Source organism: Myxocyprinus asiaticus, chromosome 28 (assembly GCF_019703515.2).
Source record: "Myxocyprinus asiaticus isolate MX2 ecotype Aquarium Trade chromosome 28, UBuf_Myxa_2, whole genome shotgun sequence".
Taxonomy (NCBI): domain Eukaryota; kingdom Metazoa; phylum Chordata; class Actinopteri; order Cypriniformes; family Catostomidae; genus Myxocyprinus; species Myxocyprinus asiaticus.
Window position 1 is genome coordinate 41,404,858 of NC_059371.1, and position 22,580 is coordinate 41,427,437.

General features: G+C 38.5%; 1 protein-coding gene across 1 annotated transcript; it reads left to right on the forward strand.

Moving 5' to 3' along the window:
* The first annotated feature begins 164 nt into the window (after positions 1-164).
* LOC127418605 (gastrula zinc finger protein XlCGF57.1-like) lies at positions 165-13,733 on the forward strand. The gene is made up of 4 exons (XM_051659242.1): positions 165-230; positions 627-714; positions 1,470-2,031; positions 10,942-13,733. Exons 2-4 carry the CDS (start codon positions 655-657, stop codon positions 11,898-11,900), a joined length of 1,581 nt encoding a protein of 526 aa, XP_051515202.1. The 5' UTR covers positions 165-230; positions 627-654; the 3' UTR covers positions 11,901-13,733.
* Positions 13,734-22,580: the final 8,847 nt, after the last annotated feature.

Below are 22,580 nucleotides of genomic sequence, written 5' to 3' on the forward strand. Positions count from 1 at the left end.
TTAAAAGTTAAAATCTAATTGAAAGAATATAGCCCCCTCTCTCTCTCTCTCTCTGGGATATGAGGGGCTCGGAGCTAAAAATGGAGGAGCTGAAGTATATAGTAGGAAAGTCTCCGATCCATTAATCACAGTAGATGGCGGTAATGCGCAATCTAAGAATGCAAACCGCCAATAAAAACAAGACGAAGAAGAAGAAGAAAGCGGAAGTCTCAGTTTGAGCACTCAGTTCGGTACGTGGTGCAACTTTAACTTAACTTGTGAGATTTTTATTTATTTTGTTGTGTATTTTTTCTGTGCATGTCTTATTTTGTTCTTTTTTTCAATTTGATGACCGTAAAAGAAGCTTATTATCGTCTCATATAGCGGTTTTGTGACGGGCGCTTCAAAATTATCGGTTTTTAGGAGAAACAAGCAGAAATCTGATAATATCATGATTAATTTCTGGTATATGAGCTCGTTAAATCCATCGGCTTGTTGTAATGAGTTCAATGAAGGCTGTTAGATGTTGAATAAAGCGTGTGATGGGTTAATATCCGATAATATTCATGCTGTCAGGAAAATGAAACCAAACACAAGCACATTTACATGTATACCATCTCAGAAAAATGTTTTGTTTTGTTTTACAGATCTGTTGTTTGTGTTCAGATTTTCATCATGAGAGAGTTGAAGAAAGAGGTGATGAGGACAAAACTGATGGAGAGAGACAGTTTACAGGTTAAACATTCATTTCATCATTTAACTGAATCACTGTGTCTATTTGTCTTTTCCAGAGCAGAGTCTTGTTAGATTTTAATGAACCTGATTTAGCTAAATCTTAAAATCTGTTTTCAGAGAGTTAAAGGGATAGTTCACCCAAAAAAATGAATGGTGAAAAATGAAACAAAAGTAATCCATAAGACTCCAATTGTTTAATCTATATCTTCTGAAGCGATATAATAGGTATGGGTGAGAAACAGATACAAATTTAAGTCCATTTTTTACTCTAAATGTCCACTTTAACTTTCAGATGTGAAAGTGAAACTAAACAGGCAGCACATGTGACTTTCAGATGTGAAAGTGAAAGTGGACATTTAGAGTAAAAAAAAAAAAAAGTACTTACATTTTTTATCTGTTTTTCACCCATACCTATTATATTGCTTCAGAAGATATGGATTAAACAACTGGAGTCTTATGGATTACTTTAATGTTTCCTTTGTGATTTTTGTAGCTACAAAGGTCTGATCACCATTAATTTGCATTGTATGGACCTACAGAGTTGAGATTTTCTTCTAAAAATCTTTGTTTGTGTTCTGCTGAAGAAAGTCATACCCTCATACCATCCCAGATGTGTGAGTAAATGATGAGAGAATTTAAATTGTTGGGTGAACTGTCCCTTAAAGTTGAGATTGTAAGTAAGTTTCAAATGATGTGACATGACTGTGACTCGGTGATGATGACCGGTACAGATGTGATTGTGTTGTGTTTGTCAGGAGCTGGAAAAGGTTTCCTGTCAATCCTCAGTGTGTGTGACTGATGGGACCTCCACAGAATGTCAGGATTCAGTGTGGAGCGGCAGAGATCAGTCCACACCACAGCGGCTGCTGGACAAACTCTCTGAACAGAGATCCAGAGACACACAGGACTCACAGCTCACTTTACTCTGTTCTACTGATGCTCAGGAGAGTGTGTGTGACAGTAATCAGGGTGATCAAACCTCCACAGAGTCTCTGACTTCTGTCTGTAATGCTGGAGAACAGCAGATGCTACAGACACCAGTGAAGATGTTGAAGAATCTGATGGAGATGAGAGGAGAAAACACAGCAGAGGAACAACGGAGTGATGAAGATGATGATGATGAAATCACAGCAGAGGAACAACAGAGTGATGAAGATGATGATGATGAAATCACAGCAGAGGAACAACAGAGTGATGAAGAAGATTATGATGATGATGAAATCACAGCAGAGGAACAACAGAGTGATGCAGATGATGATGAAATCACAGCAGAGGAACAACGGCGTGAAGATGATAATGATGATGTCATTCCTTCAGGTATGTTTCTTCTTTTTATGTTGTTTTACTTTTTCAGGACTAACAAATGACATGTCAGAATCTGTTACCAGATGATTTGTATCACTCAAAAGTTGCGCTAAAAAGATGCTGACAGAAGTGGAACCCGACATGGTCTTCAACTGTTGTAGCCTATTCGTCTCAACGTTCGTTGTGCATTCTGAGATCATATTCTTCTCACTACAACTGCACAGAGTGGTTATCTGAGTTACCGTAGAATTTCTGTCAGTTCGAAGCAGTCTGGCCATTCTCCGTTGACCTCTCTCATCAACGAGGCGTTTCCTTCCACAGAACTGCCGCTCACTGGATGTTTTTTGTTTTTGGCATAATTCTGAGTAAATTCTAGAGACTGTTGTGCGTGAAAATCCCATGAGATCAGCAGTTACAGAAATACTCAAACCAGCCCGTCTGGCACCAACAATCATGCCACGGTCAAAATCAGTGAGATAAAAAAATAAATTCCCCATTCTGATGATTGATGTGATTGAAGTTCCTGACCCGTATCAGCATGATTATATTCACTACATTGCTGCCACATGATTGGCTGATTAAATAATTGCATGAATAAGTAGGTGTACAGATGTACCTAATAAAGTGCTCAGCAGGGTTGGGAGGGTTACTTTTGAAACATATTCCACTACAGATTACAGAATACATGCTGTAAAATGTAATTTGTAACATATTTTGTTAGATTACTCAAGGTCAGTAAATACTTTGGATTACTTCAGCACTGGAAGATTTTTTCACTTGTTTTGACTATAAAAACTCTGCCAGTACAGTAAGACAAAATACACTTGTTAAAAATACATTCTCCAAAAAACCTAAATATCTTATGCAGTGTTGTTTCTAAAATAAGATAAATCAAATTGATCTTGTATTAAGGATGTTTAGATATTTTTACAGGAAAACAATAAAAAAAAATCATTATCAAGAATACGATTTTTACCCTAATATCAAAGGTCTTACTAGGAAAAAAGAAATTATGATCCAACGTGAATTTTCTTGATAAAAAAATATGATCGTGTCTGGTAACATGCATGTAAAATGGCTAGAAATAACATTTCAGCTTAGCATAAAGCTGACAATTTACACAAGGTTTATTTCTATTTCTTCTGCTCCAAACTTACTTCAAACTTACTTCTCTGTCTGCTCGTATGAATGTAACACATCATAAGAAAGTGTTTCACCGCTGTTCAAATGCACTTTGGATCGCATCATTTATATGTATAAATGTTTTCCATCTGAAAGTACTAAATATTAAATGAAACAAATGACAATAAAATGCAAAGTAATCTCTTCAGTAATCAAAATACTTTTTGAATGTAACTGTATTATAAATACCAATTATTTAAATTGTAACTGTAGTGGAATACAGTTACTTATTTTGTATTTTAAATACATTATCCCATTACACGTATTCTGTTACATGTAATGGGATGTTGTCGGGGGGCCTGGGTAGCTCAGCAAGTAAAGACGCCGACTACCACACCTGGAGTTGCAAGTTCGAATCCAGGGCGTGCTGAGCGACTCCAGTCAGGCTTCCTAAGCAACCGATTGGCCTGGTTGCCAGAGTGGGTAGAGTCACATTGGGTTAACGTCCTCGTGGTCACTATAATGTGGTTCTGGCTCTTGTCGGGGCGCGTGACAAGTTGTGCATGGATGCCACGGAGAATAGGGGGAAGCCTCCACACTCACTAGGTCTCCCCGGTAACGTGCTCAACAAGCCAACAATCAACATGATAAGATTCATGGATTAATGGTCTCAGAAGCGGAGGCAACTGAGATACATCCTCCGCCACCTGGATTGAGGCAAGCCACTACGCCACCATAAGGACTAAGTGCGCATTGGGAACTGGGCATTCCAAACTGGGGAGAAAAGAAAAAAAAAGGTGAAATGTCAGAATAATAGTAGAGAGAATTATTTATTTCAGCTTTTATTTCTTTCATCACATTCCCAGTAGGTCAGAAGTTTACATACACTTTGTTAGTATTTGGTAGCATTGCCTTTAAATTGTTTAACTTGGGTCAAACATTTTGGGTAGCCTTCTACAAGCTTCTCACAATAAGTTGCTGGAATTTTGGCCCATTCCTCCAGACAGAACTTGTGTAACTGAGCCAGTTCTGCCCACAAATTTTCTATCGGATAGAGGTCAGGGCTTTGTGATGGCCACTCCAATACCTTGACTTTGTTGTCCTTAAGCCATTTTGCCACAACTTTGGAGGTATGCTTGGGGTCATTGTCCATTTGGAAGACCCCAACTAGGTCGTGTAAGAAGGCACTCCCCATATTCCCCATATGCATTACTACGCAATGGCGAGTGTACTGAGTCGTAAGGCAACGTCTCGGTTACGTACTTAACCTTGGTTCCCTGAGACAAAGGGAACGAGACATTGCTAACGCTAGCCGCACTACAAGACTCCCTGGCAGCCAAATGTTTAGAATAATGTACAGATTTTGCTCTTATGGAAAGAAATTTGTACTTTTATTCACCAAAGTGGCATTCAACTGATCACAATGTATAGTCAGGACATTAATAACGTGAAAAATGACTATTACAATTTGAAAAAACGTTTAAGAAAACTACTTAAACTACTTCAAAGAGTTCTCATCAAAAAATCATCCAACGTGCAGCAATGACAGCTTGGCAGATCCTTGGCATTCTAGTCAGTTTGTCCAGATACTCTGGTGACATTTCACCCCACGCTTCCTGTAGCACTTGCCATAGATGTTGCTGTCTTGCCGGGCACTTCTCACACACCTTACAGTCTAGCTGATCCCACAAAAGCTCAATGGGGTGGGGAGATAAAGGGAGGCGTGGGGAGAGGGAAAGGGTGAGCGGAGACACACAGAGAGGGAGAGGAGAGAGAAGAACTTGCTCGCCGGCTCCTGGACGCGCTGTCACCCGGTCCTCAACCGCTCCTCCACCCTCTGGCGGAGGCCAGCTCACGCTTTCCCCGGTGGACGGCAGCGAGTCCTCCATCCCCTGGTGGATGGAACCACTCCTCCTCTTCTCGGCAGATGGCCGCGGCTGCTTCCCTGGTGGATGGCAGTGGCGAGGACTCCGTGACAGCGCATCCCACCTGGGTTTCGGCACCACTGTAAAAGTTAAAGGACAGGCAAGGAGGAGGCAGGAACCGGCTGAACAGTAAACATAAGGTTTAATGTAAAACTCAACTTAAAACAACATAAAACAAAGACACATATGCAACGCGGGCACGTGCGTCTCTCTCTCTCTCTCTCTCGTATCGGCGTCTCTGGGTGCCCCTTATCTCGCTGATCAGCTGATTCAGCGCCGGCTGTGTTCCATCACGGCCCGGCCTCGCCCTCCTCCTCGTCACAATCCATAACACTCTTTTCCAATTATCTGTTGTCCAATGTCTGTGTTTTTTACCCACTCTAACCTTTACTTTTTGTTTTTTGTTTCAAAAGTGGCTTTTTCTTTGCAATTATTCCATAAGGCCTGCACCCCTGAGTCTTCTCTTTACTGTTGTACATGAAACTGGTGTTGAGCGGGTAGAATTCAATGAAGCTGTCAGCTGAGGATATGTGAGGCATCTATTTCTCAAACTAGAGACTCTGATGTACTTATCCTCTTGATTAGTTGTACATCTGGTCTTCCACATCTCTTTCTGTCCTTGTTAGAGCCAGTTGTCCTTTGTCTTTGAAGACTGTAGTGTACACCTTTGTATGATATCTTCAGTTTTTTGGCTATTTCAAGCATTGTATAGCCTTCATTCATCAAACAATGATTGACTGACGAGTTTCTAGAGAAAGCCGTTTCTTTTTTGCCATTTTTGACCTAATATCAAATCAAATCCCTTTATTATCACTCAACCATATACGCAAGTGCAACAGTGGGTGAAAGTCTTGGGTGCGGTTCCGAGCAACATAGCAGTATGACAATTACAATAAACATCTGATTTACACACAACACAGTTTACACATCTTGTTACACAACACAATAACAACACAATATACAACATACACCTAATAATATACAGTATTCAGTATACACAAAATAAGACTGTATACAAAAAAAATACACTGTACCCCTCCCCCTCATGTAATCAGTGGAAATAAATATGAAGTGTTGTGTTGACATTCAGCTGTCGGTTGATAGTCAGTTGCCAGTGAAGTATAAAATGTGGGTCCAGTCTGAGGCTAATAAAGTGCGGTGCTGATATATGTATCGTGGGAGATCAAGAGTTCAAAAGTCTGATTGCTTGGAGGAAGAGGCTGGTGTGGGTCCTGATGCTGCAATACCGCCTGCCTAATGGTAGTAGTGAGAGCAGCCCATGGCTCGGGTGGCTGGAGTCTCTGATGATCCTCCGAACTTTTTTCATACACCGCCTGGTATAGATGTCCTGGAGGGAGGGAAGCTCACCTCCGATGATGTGTCTGGCAGTTTGCACCGCTTTGCACTTGAGGGCGGTGCTGTTGCCATTCCAGGCGGTGATGCAGCCAGTCAGGATGCTCTCTACAGTGCTGGTGTAGAACCGTGTGAGGATGTGGAGATTCATTCCAAACATCCTCAGCCGTCTCAGGAAGAAGAGGCGCTGATGAGCCTTCTTCACAACGGCCTCTGTGTGGACAGACCATGCGAGTTCCTCTGTGATGTGGACACCGAGGAACTTGAAGCTACTGACTCTCTCCACCGGTGCTCCATTGATGGTGATGGGGCTGTGTTCTCTCTCTTTTCTTCTGAAGTCCACCACAAGCTCCTTGGTCTTACTGACGTTGAGGGAGAGGTTGTGCTCCTGACACCAGTGTGTCAGAGTGTGCACCTCCTCTCTGTAGGCTGTTTCATCATTGTCAGTGATCAGACCTACCACCGTCGTATCATCAGTAAACTTAATGATGGCACTAGAGCTGCGTGTTGCCACACAGTCATGTGTGTACAGGGAATATCTTGTCCCTGTACTGGCGTTTGGCTGCTCTGATAGTTTTGCGGAGGGCATAACTGGCTTGTTTATGCTCCTCAGCGTTCCCAGAATTAAAAGCGGAGGTCCGCGCATTAAGTGCCACACGAAAATCACTATTAATCCACGGTTTCTAGTTTGGGTAGATCCGTATTGTTTTGGTCAGCACTAAATCATCTATGTACTTCCTGATGAAACACGTTACGTATCGGTGTAGACCTCGATGTTGTCATCAGAAGCGGACCGGAACATCTCCCAGTCCACGTGATCAAAACAGTCTTGTAGCATAGAATCTGATTGGTCTGACCAGCACTGGATCGTTCTGAGAGTGGGTGCTTCCTGTTTCAGTTTCTGCCTGTAAGCGGGCAGAAGGAGAACGGAAGAGTGGACAGATTTGCCAAATGGTGGGTGGGGGAAGGATTTGTAGCCATCCCAGAAGGGAGAGTAGCAATGGTCCAAAACCCGGTCCCCTCATGTGTTGAAACTGATGTGTTGGTAGGATTACAGTGCTATTGACTTGAAGTTGGCTTTGTTAAAGTCACAATGAATGTGGCCTCAGGGTGTGTGGTTTCCTGCTTGCTTATACTCTCATACAGTTCCTTGAGTGCACGGTCTGTGTCGGCTTGTGGCAGGATGTACACAGCTGTGATAATGACCGCTGTGAATTACCTCAGTAGCAAGAATGGCCAACACAGAAGCATGAGAAATTCCAGATCAGGAGAGCAGAAAGACTCGATAGAATGTATATTCCTCTGATCACACCAGGATTTGTTGATCATAAAACATACACTACCACCTCTGCTTTTACCTGAGATCTTTCACTCTGTCCGCTCGGTGCACGGAGAACCCCACGGGTTCGATGGCTGAGTCTGGAATCTCCGCAGACATCCAAGTTTCTGTAAGGCAGATAATGCAGCAGTCCCTCCTCTCTTGTTGGAAAGAGATCCACGCTCTCAGCTCACAGAGCTTGTTGTCCAGAGCCTGAACATTTGCCAGTAGAATGCTGAGTAGCAGGGGTCGATTTGCGCGACGTCTTAGTCCGACGAGAACGCCGGCTCTCCTTCCCCTTTTCTGGCTGCGTTTCCGCGGTCGGGCAGCCCAGACAAAGGGCTCCGCTTTCGTGTTTGAAAACAACGGGTTGGCATTGAGATATTTAAAGTCCGGTTTTCGGTGTGCTATTGCAGAACCAATGTCCAAAAGTGATTGTCTATCGTAGACAATAAGGCAGACAACATCCAAGACAAAAAAACATAAGAATTGTAGACGAAAAAACAACTCATGAATGATGCTTGACAGTCAGTTCATGAAACTATAAGTAGACGATCCTGGCCGTGTAAAATGAAAGCTGTCAGGAGACTGCTGCTCGCTGGATCTGCACTAGCGCATGAGAGCAACTTCAAAGTAAAAACGCTTTACATGGGCTATATGTTAATGACGTATTCATTATGCAGTATATGTAGAGTTGAAGTCAGAAGTTTACATATGTTTAGGTTGAGGTCATTAACTAATTTAACCACTCCACAGATTTCATATTAGCAAACTATAGTTTTGACAAGTCGTTTAGGACATCTACTTTGTGCAAGTAATTCTTCCAACAATTGTTTACAGACAGATTGTTTCACTTTTAATTGACTATATCACAATTCCAGTGGGTCCGAAGTTAACTGTGCCTTTAAGCAGCTTGGAAAATTCCAGAAAATTATGTCAAGCCTTTAGGCAATTAGCTTCTGATAGGCTAATTGGAGTCAATTGGACGTGTACCTGTGGATGTATTTTAAGGTCTACCTTCAAACTCAGTGCCTCTTTGCTTGAAATCATGGGAAAATCAAAAGAAATCAGCCAAGACCTCAGAAAAATAAATTGTGGACCTCCACAAGTCTGGTTCATCCTTGGTAGCAATTTTCAAACACCTGAAGGTACCACTTTCATCTGTACAAACGGTGTATATGCAAGTATAAACACCATGGGACCACGCAGCCATCATACCGCTCAGGAAGGAGACGCATTCTGTCTCCTAGAGATGAACGTAGTTTGGTGCAAAAAGTGCAAATCAATCCCAAAACAACAGCAAAGGACCTTGTGAAGATGCTGGAGGGAACAGGTAGATAAGTATCTATATCCACAGTAAAATGAGTCCTATATCGACATAACCTGAAAGACTGCTCAGCAAGGAAGAAGCCACTGCTCCAAAACCACCATAAAAAAGCCAGACTACAGTTTGCAAGTGCACATGGGGACAAAGATCTTACTTTTTGGAAAAATGTCCTCTGGTCTGATGAAACAAAAATTTAACTGTTTGGCCAGAATGACCATTTTTATTTTTGGAGGAAAAAGGGTGAGGCTTGCAAGCCAAAGAACACCATCCCAACCGTGAAGCATGGGGGTGGCAGCATCATGTTGTGGGGGTGCTTTGCTGCCGGAGGGACTGGTGCACTTCACAAAATAGATGGCAAAATTTGTGGGCAGAACTGAAACAGCGTGTGTGAGCAAGGAGGCCTACAAACCTGACTCAGTTACACCAGTTCTGTCTGGAGGAATGGGACAAAATTCCAGCAACTTATTGTGAGAAGCTTGTAGAAGGCTACCCAAAATGTTTGACCCAAGTTAAACAATTTAAAGACAATGCTGCCAAATACTAACAAAGTGTATGTAAAATTCTGACCCACTGGGAATGTGATGAAAGAAATTAAAGTTGAAATAATTCTCTCTACTATTATTCTGACATTCTTAAAATGATGTAGTGATCCTAACTGACCTAAGACAGGGAATGTTTTCTACGATTATATTAAAGGGATAGTTCACCCAAAAATGAAAGTTATGCCATAATTTACTCACCCTCATGCCATCTAAGATGTGTTAGACTTTCTTTATTTTGCAGAACACAGATTAAGATTTTTAGAAGAATATCTCATCTCTGTAGGTCCATACAATGCAAGTGAATGGTTACTAGATCTCAGATGGTCCAAAAAGCACATAAAGGCAGCGTAAAAGTAATCCTTAAGACTCCAGTGGTTAAATCTGTATCTTCAGAAGTGATGTGATAGGTGTTGGATGAAAAACAGATCAATATTTAAGTCCATTTTTACTGTTAATCTCCACCTTTGTCCAGCCCCAACCAGTAGGTGGCTGAATGTGGAAGTGAAAGTGTAGACTTCCAGTAAAAGAGGACTTTAATATTGATCTGTTTCTCACCCACACCTCTCATATCGCTTCTAAAGATATGGATTTAACCGCTGGAGTCTTAAGGATTACTTTTATGGTGCCTTTTTGTCCCTTTTGGACCTTCAGAGTTTTGGTCACCATTCACTTGCATTGTATGGACCTACAGAGATTAATTTCTTTTTTTTTCTTCTGTTTTTTTTCTTTTGTGTTCTGCACAAGAAAAAGTCATACACATCTGGGATGATGAGAGAATTTTAATTTATGGGTGAACTGTCCCAATAATAATTTTGCAATTATTTGCAATTTATGTGCAAATAAATTACTAATATTGGATGACTAAACAGAAACCATAAGAAACTGCTATCTACCATTTAAATGCACAAAATCTTATTGTTTGACAGAATTTTATGTAAATGTAGTGCTAAATAAAGGTTAACCTTTTTTTATTTTTTTATTTTTTGCAAATTTAATGCATGTTTTTTATTATTTTTAAGTGTGCGAGATATCATTATGTCAGCCTATCAGGCACACTGCTCTCTGGATATCCGCATCGGCCATTAATAAACCCATATTGTTCGACCACAAGTTAACAGATAAAATATCATATAATTAAAAAATAAAATAATCGCAATACATATTGAATTAGCATCAAAATGTCGGAATCGGGAGGACTTCGGCAACTCACAACCCTAATAAATACTGGACATTTGTTGTGTTATGCCATAAATTAAATTAGGGTTCAGTTTTATTAACTTTTTTACATTTTCCCTCATGAAATTGATTTTTGTCAATTTACTGTGTTCATTATAGAGCTGATGGAAGTTCAAGAGGATCCTCAAGATCTGAATGAAGTGGAGGAGAAAATTCAGGATCAGAAACATCATGATTTCACATCTGGAGAAAAATCTCTGAGTGGCTCAAAGACTAAGAAGAATTCCACACCAAAAAAGCATAAAAGAAGAGCAGCCAAGAAATCTTTCACCTGCTCTCAGTGTGGAAAGAGTTTCACAAATGAAGGCAATCTTAATACACACATGAGAGTTCACACTGGAGAGAGACCTTACACGTGCCATGAGTGTGGAAATTGTTTCACTACTAAAGGAAACCTTAATAAGCACACACGCATTCACACAGGTGAAAAGCCTTACACATGTCATCATTGTGGAAAGAGTTTCACTCAAAAAGAGCAACTTATTAGACACACAAGAGTTCACACTGGAAAGAAGCCTTACACGTGCCATCAGTGTGGGGAAAGTTTTGCGTCTGCAGACCATCTCAAAGATCATCTCTGCCTTTACTCTGGAGAAAGGCCGTTTCAATGTGATCAGTGTGGTAAAACATTTGTTAAGGCACAGTTTCTAAAACAACACCTGAAAATCCACACCAAAGAAAAGCCTTACAAGTGTTCTCTTTGTGGAAAGAGTTTTGCATGCTCGTTCTACTTTAAAGTGCACCAGAAAACACATACCGGTGTGGTGGCTAATAAGTGCTTTAAATGTGAAAAGATCTTTACTTCAGCCGGCCAGTTGACAGTGCACCTTAAAATCCATTCTGGAGAAAAACCTTTCAAGTGCTCACAATGTGAAAAGAGTTTCACTCGGTTAGAAAACTTGAAAACTCACGAGAGAATTCATACCGGAGAAAAACCTTACCGCTGTTTTTCATGTGGGAAAAGTTTCAAACAATCTGGTCATCTACAGAAACATTTAAAAAATCATTGTCCAAGTAGTCACACTGATCAAAATTCATCTTTAGACCCAATAATATGAAGTAAATAGTTAGTGTAAAATAGGAGGAAAGTTCTCCCAAAACAACAGCATCATCTAAGATTAAAACAGAAGACTTTTAAGGAAGTCTTCTTATTTGGAGAACTGAACTTTTGTAGGAATGCTCATCTGTTTATGAGTGGGCTGATTATAATTTTAATGGAAACCAAAGAAACTTGTAATTAGGGCTGTCATGATTATGAAAAATTCACAGAAACAATTGCGATTATGATGATTGTCATACAAATTGCCACCTTAAAGTAATTTATTCATATTTAACTTGCAATCTTAAAATAAAATATGTATGATTTCCCTTAAAGCTTTAAAAACTTATCACATGAAAAACTAATATTTTAAATAATTTAAATATATTTCCAAATACTTAAAATATGTCTCTCATTTTGGACAGTTTTAGTTATTGTCCATTTAACATTTACAATGTTGGTTTTGGAACATAGCCAACTTTAATAGCTATCATATTACACGATAGTTAAAAAAAAAAAAAATCTGTCCTAAATTCTTTACTTTCACATGTTAGTTTAAGGCTCTCTAATGGAGGGGTCGCTGCCTCAGATGCACCCCCCTATAACAGAACTCGCTTAGGCTGCCAAAATGGTCAGAAACAGCCATTATGAACAGATATGTAAAAAAATAAATAAAAATGCTATCCTGTTAATTTAATTTGATCAAGGCTTTTCTCTGCTTGATAACATTAGCTTGTTAACTGACCCGAGTTACTATAAATGTCTGCAAATCTCTCGCTTCTATCGCAAACTGTTTAATTTGTTCATCAGTGGAAGCTATTTGACGCAATTTCATTTTTTAGGGAGCTACTGGCTAGTTTGTTTTCTTACAGAAACATTAGGTTTTAACTATATAGGAACATTTTCTGAGGGAAATGCAAGTAGGGCTAAACTTGTCACAGCAGTGTCCCACCAAGGGCCTCAGTACACTGTTAAAAGAACCCACCCCCATGTTTTTATGATGTTCTTGTGCTGATACTGTATATGGGTGTTGCTAAATGGTTGCTAGGCAGTTTCCAGGGACCTAAATAAAAAGAGTTAAAAGAGTCCACCTCCATGTCTATACAATGTTCTGGTACCGAGATATGGATCCCGTACTGAGATATGATACCACTGATCCCTTGTCAATGTGAAGTCTATGGGATTTTTCATCTGATCATAGCAGAAATATTGTCCTCAATAAATCAGAGGATTTGACACCTCACTCATGAGAGTACAACAAACGGTGTGGGACGAAAAATTGGTTTAGGGAATATTTGTAGGCGTTACAGCATGTGATGCATTAAGGAAGCTCAAAGCATCATTAAGTGATATTGTATTCTAGATCAATGTGGATGTTATTGATTTTGTTTAATTGTAATTGTTTTATATTTACAATTTGAGAGGGTTTCTATGCTTGTTCAAATGTTTAATCTCATTTAAAAGGTTTTTATGTATTGAAAGAATATAAAAGAAATAAAAATCACAAAAGTCTAAAAGAAAAATATATATATATATATATATATCACAATTGTTTTATTCATTAAAAAAAGCACATAAATTAATGTATATACCAAATACAGTGCATTGCAAGGTTTTGTAAGTGTGGGTCCCAGGTGAATACAATTTCGTAAGAACCCCTGCCTTAAATGCGTCTTTAGGAAACTGACTCTTGTATCTGTTATGACAAATAGATCGACAAATTAAAGTTTTTAATGACGATTATATAAGTGAAAAAATATTTTGTTAAACTCTGATTATTTGTGTTTACATTTTGCCTTGGTGTTAAAAAATTGTCTGATGTTACTAATAAAGGCTATCCTTCATAATCTGAGGATTTGTCCAGTGTTTGTATTAACATTAGCATGTGAACGTGAATTATATAGGCTACTGTACATTCACATTATAAAGATTTTCCCATTTGCATTGTAACATTTACTGAACATCACCTTTACAATTAAACAGTGTTGAATGAATGTAACATTGGCCTTTGTGTACTTTTAGCTCAATTGTTTGACTCGATTAGGTTATACATTTATTACATGAGTAATAATGACTGCTGCCATGAAAGATTTAGGCATTTATAAGTCTTAACTTTTTTTTCCAAATAAATGAACAAAAAAAAAAAGTGTTAGAATTATCCTTGCTCTCGCTGGTTAATTTGTATAAACTTTATGTTACCTATATCACCATATAATACCTAAAAACAAATGAAGTAATAAGTACTAGATTTGCTGTGATGGTAAACTTGTGTGGAACAAATATTGATGGAAGTGCAACTATATCATTACACTATTACATGTCTCAGGTCAGCAGCAACCACCTATATATGAGTTTATTTTCCATCATTATGGCGATATACCTTTATAAGCAGTTAGAAATGTTGGCATGTTACACTATTGGTACAGAAAATGTTGAGGAATGCTATGAATGTGGGAGCTTAACTCCAAAAAAATACATTAGGGAGCAGGCATTTAATATGCATTTTAGGGTCAAGGAAATAATAAATAAAAAAAGTGTAATAAATGTTGTGCTACTTTTCAGATATTTCTTAGAAAAAATACAGAAGGGGAAAAGCAGGGTGAAGAGGCTGCAGGAAAGGGCAGAGAAGACCACTTTTACACCTGGTATTAAGATCCATCTCGGGTGGTCTGCTCACATGTGAAATGCAAAACTTCTTGCTCTCGTTTCACGTTCTTCCCCTTTTCTCTTTTATTCTGCACCTGCCAGGTAGCTGTAAAGCCACAGCCGTATCTATGCACTATGGTAGACTACAGTTGACATTACATTTATACATGCATGTAATATAATTTTTCTTACTGGTATGGTTATGTTTGCATGACAATACCTGTACTAGGCTACTTATAATACATTTGACAGCGTGGTGGCCCCTTGGTGGTTCATGGGAGGATCCAATCTCATAAGAAACAAGGTTAAAAAAAAATAAGTGTTGAAGTAAAAATTAGTTCAGACTCAACTTGTGCATTCGTTTGCTGTCACAACAACTCAAAGTAGTTGATGTTATCAATGTAACTCATCTCTGTTCATAGTTTCACGTCATCCACCCAATCTTTAAACTTTAACGGGTGATGCACTGTCAAAAATGGTCATTGTGACTAAAGTATCGGCACTATGGAGCCTTTTGTCAATTTTTACACATTTAATATGCTAAACGTCACATTATCCACATACGCTGATGTGAGTGAAAAAACTGGAGACTGGAAATTGAAAACAGGCATCCATAATGAATCATGGTTCAGGAAAAAGGTGGATATAACCGATAATGAGTTTTCCCAAACGCATTCACAGTCCAGTCCAGTAGCTGGTGGAAACGCACCACAAGTTACCGGTTTGCAAACTGCCACTAAACACAAGATGACAAAAAACTCATAAGGTGCATTCCTATCAGCCATCTTAAGACAGATTCCTATCCGAATGGAGCGAATGTTCAGTTCGAAGGGCACTCCAAATCGGGAATAAGGATACATGGATACCTCACTTCACAGGAAGTGGAGCGGGAAATTTACCCACCAGTCATTGCAAACCACATCACTACTACATGAAGTTTTTCTCAAATAAATGCTAAGACTTTGGTGTTTTTATTCAGCGTAATTTTCCTCAGGTGTGCTTTCTATGCAGTTGTGCACAAGTGTAAAGCATGCAAGATGAGACTGTTACATCCATTATCATGACAACTGGTCATAACAGTAAAGACACATAGTATTATGAAATAACCCAAACAATATATATTTTATATTATACAGCAACAGTCATTTCACTTATGGATTACAAGTCTGGAGAAATGTATTAATATATATATATATATATATATATTTACTGTATATAATGTATATATACACCGATCAGCCACAACATTAAAACCACCTGCCTAATATTGTGTAGGTCCCCCTCGTACCACCAAAACAGCACCAGCCCGCATCTCAGAATAGCATTCAGAGATGACCTTCTCCTCAACACAATTGTACAGAGTGGTTATCTGAGTTACCGTAGACTTTGTCAGTTCGAACCAGTCTGATCATTCTCTGTTGACCTCTCTCATCAACAAGGTGTTTCCATCCACAGAACTGCCACTCACTGGATGTTTTTAGTTTTTGGCACCATTCTGAGTAAATTCTTGAGACTGTTGTGTGTGAAAATCCCAGGAGATCAGCAGAATGAAATCTGTTTTCCTTTTATTTATGCTTTTTTATTATTATTATTAATTACATGTAATACAGTTTGAATTTGGTTTCATCATCAAAATAGTGTCTAATCATGTTCATTCAAAATGTAAACAAATGAAAATAGAACAAAATCTTTTCAACATACTATTACATTTTTTTTTTTTTTAATCAAATGAAGAGCTTCAGTAAAGATTCTCACAGCATAATCTAAAACACAACATAGGTTTTATTTTTTGTCAAATAAAGTGTTGTATAATAGCATCACATTATAAATGAATACATTAATGAAAAACTCTATTCAGTTCAACATAACTCTTGCTTGAGATATTGCTTAAATATTATTATTATTATTAATCGTTGTTATTATTATTACAGTGAATATTACATTTTACTATACCACTGTATACATTTCTGTCCCAATTTCAATTTCACATGTCTGGTTGAATCGAGCTTTATTTTGGTGGCTTTTCAGTTTCCGTGTCGTTTTGAAAATAGCTGGACACTTCCGGATAAACAGTGGGATATATGGCCAAGTGTTATCATTAAAGTGCAAATGCTGTGATTTAATTATTTAAATATGTAGTCTGCATGTGTTGTGTGCTTCAAAATGAATGAGTGCTCTGTTCAGTCATCTCCTACAACATGCACATGATGCTCATAATGTGGCGGCTTAACACATCCACTTTAAAACGGCAAACACATGAAGACTAAATCGCAGACTTTCACGATTTAATAATAACAATAGGACATGTAACGATTTAAATTTTATTGTGCATTCATTTTCCCCAAATATGTCAAATTCATGTGTGAACATTTGAAAGCAGTCAGGTGTAGGGATGTGCGGAACAACTCATTTTACTGACATTTAAACCGAACTTTTAAAGCCGACTAGTCTAAAAAGTAAGAAACCCTCAGAAAACAGTCAAAAAATATTGTGTTTATGCGACCCATTTAAAAATCTATTCCAAAAGCCAAATCTGACACTAAATTCCACTGAAAAGAAATATAGATCATGACATGCATTTACTGTATCAACGTTAGTGAATACAGGCATATTTATTGAAAACAATTGCATGAATAGGGTTACTCTATTGGCCCTGCGCTAATAACTTGTTCTAAATGGAATTCGCCAAGTAAATGTTACTTAATATATTAAAACAGACAGAACACGGTTGAAAATAATTAACAGGAAAGCCCAATCTATGAGAAAAAAAAATTTGCTGAAAAGTTGCACGTATTTCACAATGTGCATTAGCCTATGGTCTAATACGACAGCTGTTTGGTTAAGAAGTATTGTTCTAAGCATGACATGCACACAAAATAAAATATGGTTTAACCAGTTAAGCAGTTGGGACATCATTGAAAATACCATTCTCGATCAGCAGGGTTAAAATAATAATAATAATAAAAAGATATGCATACCTATATTCATTTTCTAGGCTAATTACTCAGAGCAACAGTTTTGATGAGCAAAATGAACGTCAGCATGGTCCGGTGAAAGATGGGACCTGACTCACCTGAGGCGATTATCCTGCACTTGAAAAAGCCCTCTTGGCGGGAAAATAGTTTGCAAGTACGCACAGATATAATGAAGACTCAAATGTGAAAACCATAGCGACTTGCAAACCAACGTTTTGGAAATCCGTTTCCTGCACCACCACCGAATTGATTTCCATAGCTACTTTGCTCGTCTTGTGAAAGATGAAATTAAACTTATACATCTTTACACATCTGCTCCAAAAATCCTATTTAATGATTTTTTAATAACTATATTTAAAATGTAACATTAACATGACAATAATTTAAGTTTATCCTTTGTAAAAAAATAAATAAAAATAAAGCGAAATGTAAATGTGTAAAAATGTTGAACAGTTTAGTCACGCATGTCCCTAGTCAGGTGTCAGTCACACAGCGAGAATCAAATTGAGTCTGTACTACCAGTACTGCAAAACACTGGGAATTGTGACTTTCTTTTATTTTACCATTGACTTTGTACCAAAGTACAGGTACCTATGACATCCCTAAACCTTAAATTATTTTGAACTGATTTTTGTCGACTTGCTATGTTTCAGACCTGATGGAAGTGAAAGAGCAACGTCAAGAGCTGACTAACAAGAATTTCTCTATTAAAAAACCTCAAAGAAGAGCAGCCAAAAATGCTGTCACCTGCTCTCAGTGTGGAAAAAGTTTCAGATGTAAAAGCCATCTTATTAGACACATGAGAGTTGACACAGGAGAGATGCCTTACTCGTGCCATCAGTGTGGAAAAAGATACGCATATGCAAACCATCTCAAGAGTCATCTCCGCTGTCACTCTGGAGAAAGACCATTTGAATGTGATCAGTGTGGAATACCATTTGCTTTGAATTCAGTCTTAAAACAACATCTGAAAATGCACACTAATGAGAAGCCTTACAAGTGTTCTTCCTGTGAAAAGAGTTTTGCATGCCTGTCCTATTTGACAAAGCACCAGAAAAACATGCCACTGTGGGGGCTCATTTGTGCTTTGAATGTGGGAAGACATAGATTTAAGCCATGAAAGAACCTTACAAGTGCTCACACTGTGGAAACAGTTTCATTAAGCCACAAAACCTGAAAATTCACGAGATAATCTATACTGGACAGAAACCTTACACATGCTTATACTGTGGAAAGAGTTTTAGTGTGTCACAAAGCCTGAAAACACATGAGAGAATTCATACTGGAGAGAAACCTTACAAGTGCTCACACTGTGAGAAGAGTTTCACTTGGTTACAATGCCTGAAAACACACAAGAGAATCCATACTGGGTGTGCTGAGTGACTCCAGCCAGGCCTCCCAAGCAACCCAATTGGCCCGGTTGCTAGGGATGGTAGAGTCACATGGGGTAACCTCCTCGTGGTCGCTATAATATGGTTCGTTCTTGGTGGGGCGCGTGGTGAGTTGAGCACGGATGCCGCAGTGGATGGCGTGAAGCTTCCACAGGCGCTATGTCTCCGTGGCAACGCGCTCAACAAGCCACGTGATAAGATGCGCAGGTTGATGGTCTCAGATGCGGAGGCAACTGGGATTCATCCTCCACCACCCGGATTGAGGCGAATCACTACGCGACCATGGGGACTTAAAAAGTGCACTGGGAATTGGACATTCCAAATTGGATGAAAAAGGGAAAGAAAAAAAAAGAGAATCCATACTGGAGAGAAACCATACCACTGCTCTTCATGAGGGAAAAGTTTCAGCACAGCAAGAATTCTAGTGACTAATATGAAAAGTGGTTGCCCAAAGTAATCACAGAGAGATGTCGATCTTCAGGGACAATGCTTCAAATAACTTGGTGAAAATTCAGATAATAAACCTTATTCACAGCAGTGCCATCTTTGATTTTTGAGGGGAATGACAATGAGTCTGTGAAGGATGGACGCACAGTCTCTTAACTGGGCTGTACTTCAGTTAAAAGTGTTTTTGGATCGTTACGCAGACAAAACATTGAAAATACAGTATATTATCCCAAGAACATTCAATAGACAGAAAACTTTTAGGGTGAGATCTAGGAGCTTTATACAGCTTATTACTGTGCGTGCCACTGAAGAGATGGTAAGTTTAACCCTTACAGCCTTGTTTTCTTTCCCGTAAAAAAAAAAAAAAAAATCAAAGATGGCGCTACTGTGAATAAGATCTATACCAAAGATGAAATTTCTTCTAAAAGAGCAGCATTGTCAAAGAAGAGTCATTTGCTATAACCACCTGCAATGATGAAGTTTGGCCTTAATCAAAAGAAGTTTAGGGAAGGTAATTGTTATAACATTGAAAACTGTTTTTTTTCCTGTTATAAGTGGGCTAATTTTGTATTTTAACAGAAACAAATGTATATTAATTCAGTTTTTGTTGTTTAGCTGTTGAACCAGTCCACAGCTCTTATAATGTGGGTTTGAGGTTGGCTGATTTATTGGTTTTTATCATTAATAGATGCTTTGGAACTATCGTCATCAACAAAAATCAATGACAATAGTTAACCGATATTTGTTTTGCCTTGGCCGTTGGAGGGTTCCAGATATGACCGCAGCCACTGGAGGTGAAATCTAAATCACTGACACCTTGTGAGGATTTGCTGTATCTATATCTTTCCTAATTTACTTTAGAGATTTATCTTCACTTTAAAGTTTATTTTGCAATTGTGATTAGACAGATGCAAGTAAATGGAAACATTCCCTGTTAGCATATACTGTACATTGCATCGCTAACGTGGGTACACAGTAAAATCATCAAATCTTTCTTGATATTTTGACTTATACATTTAGAGGTCATTGTACTATTAAAAACATTATGTAAGTTTCAGAACTCAAAACTTCCTCTCCAGCCCCACAGTGATGTAGGAATGGGGTGTTCATTTGAACATCCCCACTTCCTCAGCATACGTAATTGTTGCGGTGATCTGAAAGAGAGCGGCTGAGGTCTCCAACTCTATTGAAAGTGGTACTATTGTTGCTGTAGATTACTTTTAACCAATCAAAGTTTAAGAAGTCAAATAAGGTCCCCAGATGTTATTTACCAAAGAAATACATAACTGCGCATGAAATATTGATTTGAGATTATTTTATTACTGTTTGTAAGAAGAGCACGTAGCACGGAGTGCAATGAAAGACAATGGTGTATTATACGGTAGTGGCTGCCGTCTCTTCTGTCTTTCATTAGCCAGGACGTCCCATATTTTGTCTAAAATGAATGCATCGGGAAGCCCATTGTCCCGTATGAAAGCAGCGAAACAGTCGAGGGGGATTCCCTCCCTCGGTTGACCTGTGAAATGATCGGGTGCGAATCATCTGGCAAACATCCCGTATTTCCCATTACGTGGGATGCATATTGAAGAAGCCACACAGCAGAGGCCAACGCCTGGGCCAACCGTCCAATACAACTGGAAACCCTTTACATTTGAAGCTTGTGTTATTCCAGGCTACTGTTATCAGGCAGTGAAAAAAGTATTGGCGGCATTTTCTCTGCAAAATGTTAGCCAGTCATAACAGTGGGCTTAAAGTTGACAGTACAGAAAACCGAGCGTTTTAAGACAGAGTGCTTTAGGTGGGAAAAGGTCATTTAATACTACATTATGACTGTTTGTAGTGCAAAAACCTTTACAAACATTAAGTGAACCTCAAGAACAATAATGAAATAAATATGATATTATCCCTTTAATTTGATGTGTTTGCTTGTTTTGTTTTTTACTAGTAAGAGGGTATGACAGGGCTTTATTTTTAGGTCACAAAGTCTATCAAGATTTTGTATTGAATATTGATGGAGCAGCATAGATTGTGTGAAAAGAAATAACAATGTTTTTCAATTTTTTTTTTAATGTGACAAGGGGGCCCCTCACTTGGGATAAAACAGCCCCAGGGGGTTATATTGAAATAGGGGCAATAGTAATGGGACAAAAATGTTCAACTAATGCTCATACTTTTGAGACAGCAATATGCATTTTTGAGTAACAAATTAAGATCATACTTATTCAAAGACACTTCAGAGAAAGGTGCACCATTTCATGTTAATTAACCTGTTAACTAAAATGTACATAGAAACTGTCCACATTTTTTCACCCGTAAGTCTTTTTAAGCTAAGTTTCTTCCCTTTTCACCAAATAACAAAATGCTAAGAGTCACCCACAACATCAGAGGCAAATGCCCCTCATATTTTCTTTAGAAAATGAAAATCCAAAGTCTTTTTTAATTTATGTGATGACTCTTCACCACCACAAGATGGGAGCACCTTCAGATGTTATAGTTTAGGGTTTCTTGGCTGGTTCAGGGTCGTTTGGTGCATAGGCAACTTTTTATTATTATTTTTATAAATAATAAAAGATTACTTTGCAGTACTCAGGGAAACACTTTTCTTCTTTTTCAATAAAGCTTCAATTTTTATTTTTTATTTATTTATTTTTTTGTCTTTGGATGGTCACACCACATGACATTTTTTACTTTAAGCCCCAGAAAAAATATCAAAATGACTTCAGATTTAGAAAGTGAAAATATGTTCATCATAGAAGAGGTGTATTCAAGTAATTATGTGTTTTCAGTCAGAGATATGGGTCGGGGGGCTCGTTCTGTTGACTGCATTGGGGTTAACGTCTCCCTTTCTCTGGTCTTTTGCACGGGCTTCATAGAGCACGTAAACTGCTCATACCTCTATAAATAACCATCTTACATCTAATTCCAGTGGCATGTGAGGGAAGTGTCTTAAAACAGTCTAAATTTCATTGGTTACTCCCGCGAGTCAATTGTGCAGTGGCATTTTTAAACTCGATTATCAAATGGTGAAACAAAAGCCAAAGTAAAAATGAAAAAGAAAAGCCATTGGCAATTATATGAAAAAAAAGCAACTGGAAAATGAATAAAGAAAAACAATACCCAAATGCTTTTTTAAATGCAATTTTAAAGGTGCATTTAAAAATGACTTATTAAAGCTAGGGTGTGTAATCCAGAGAGGCTAGCAGTTAGCAAGCTAGCTTTGAAAGCATAGAGCTCACCCTC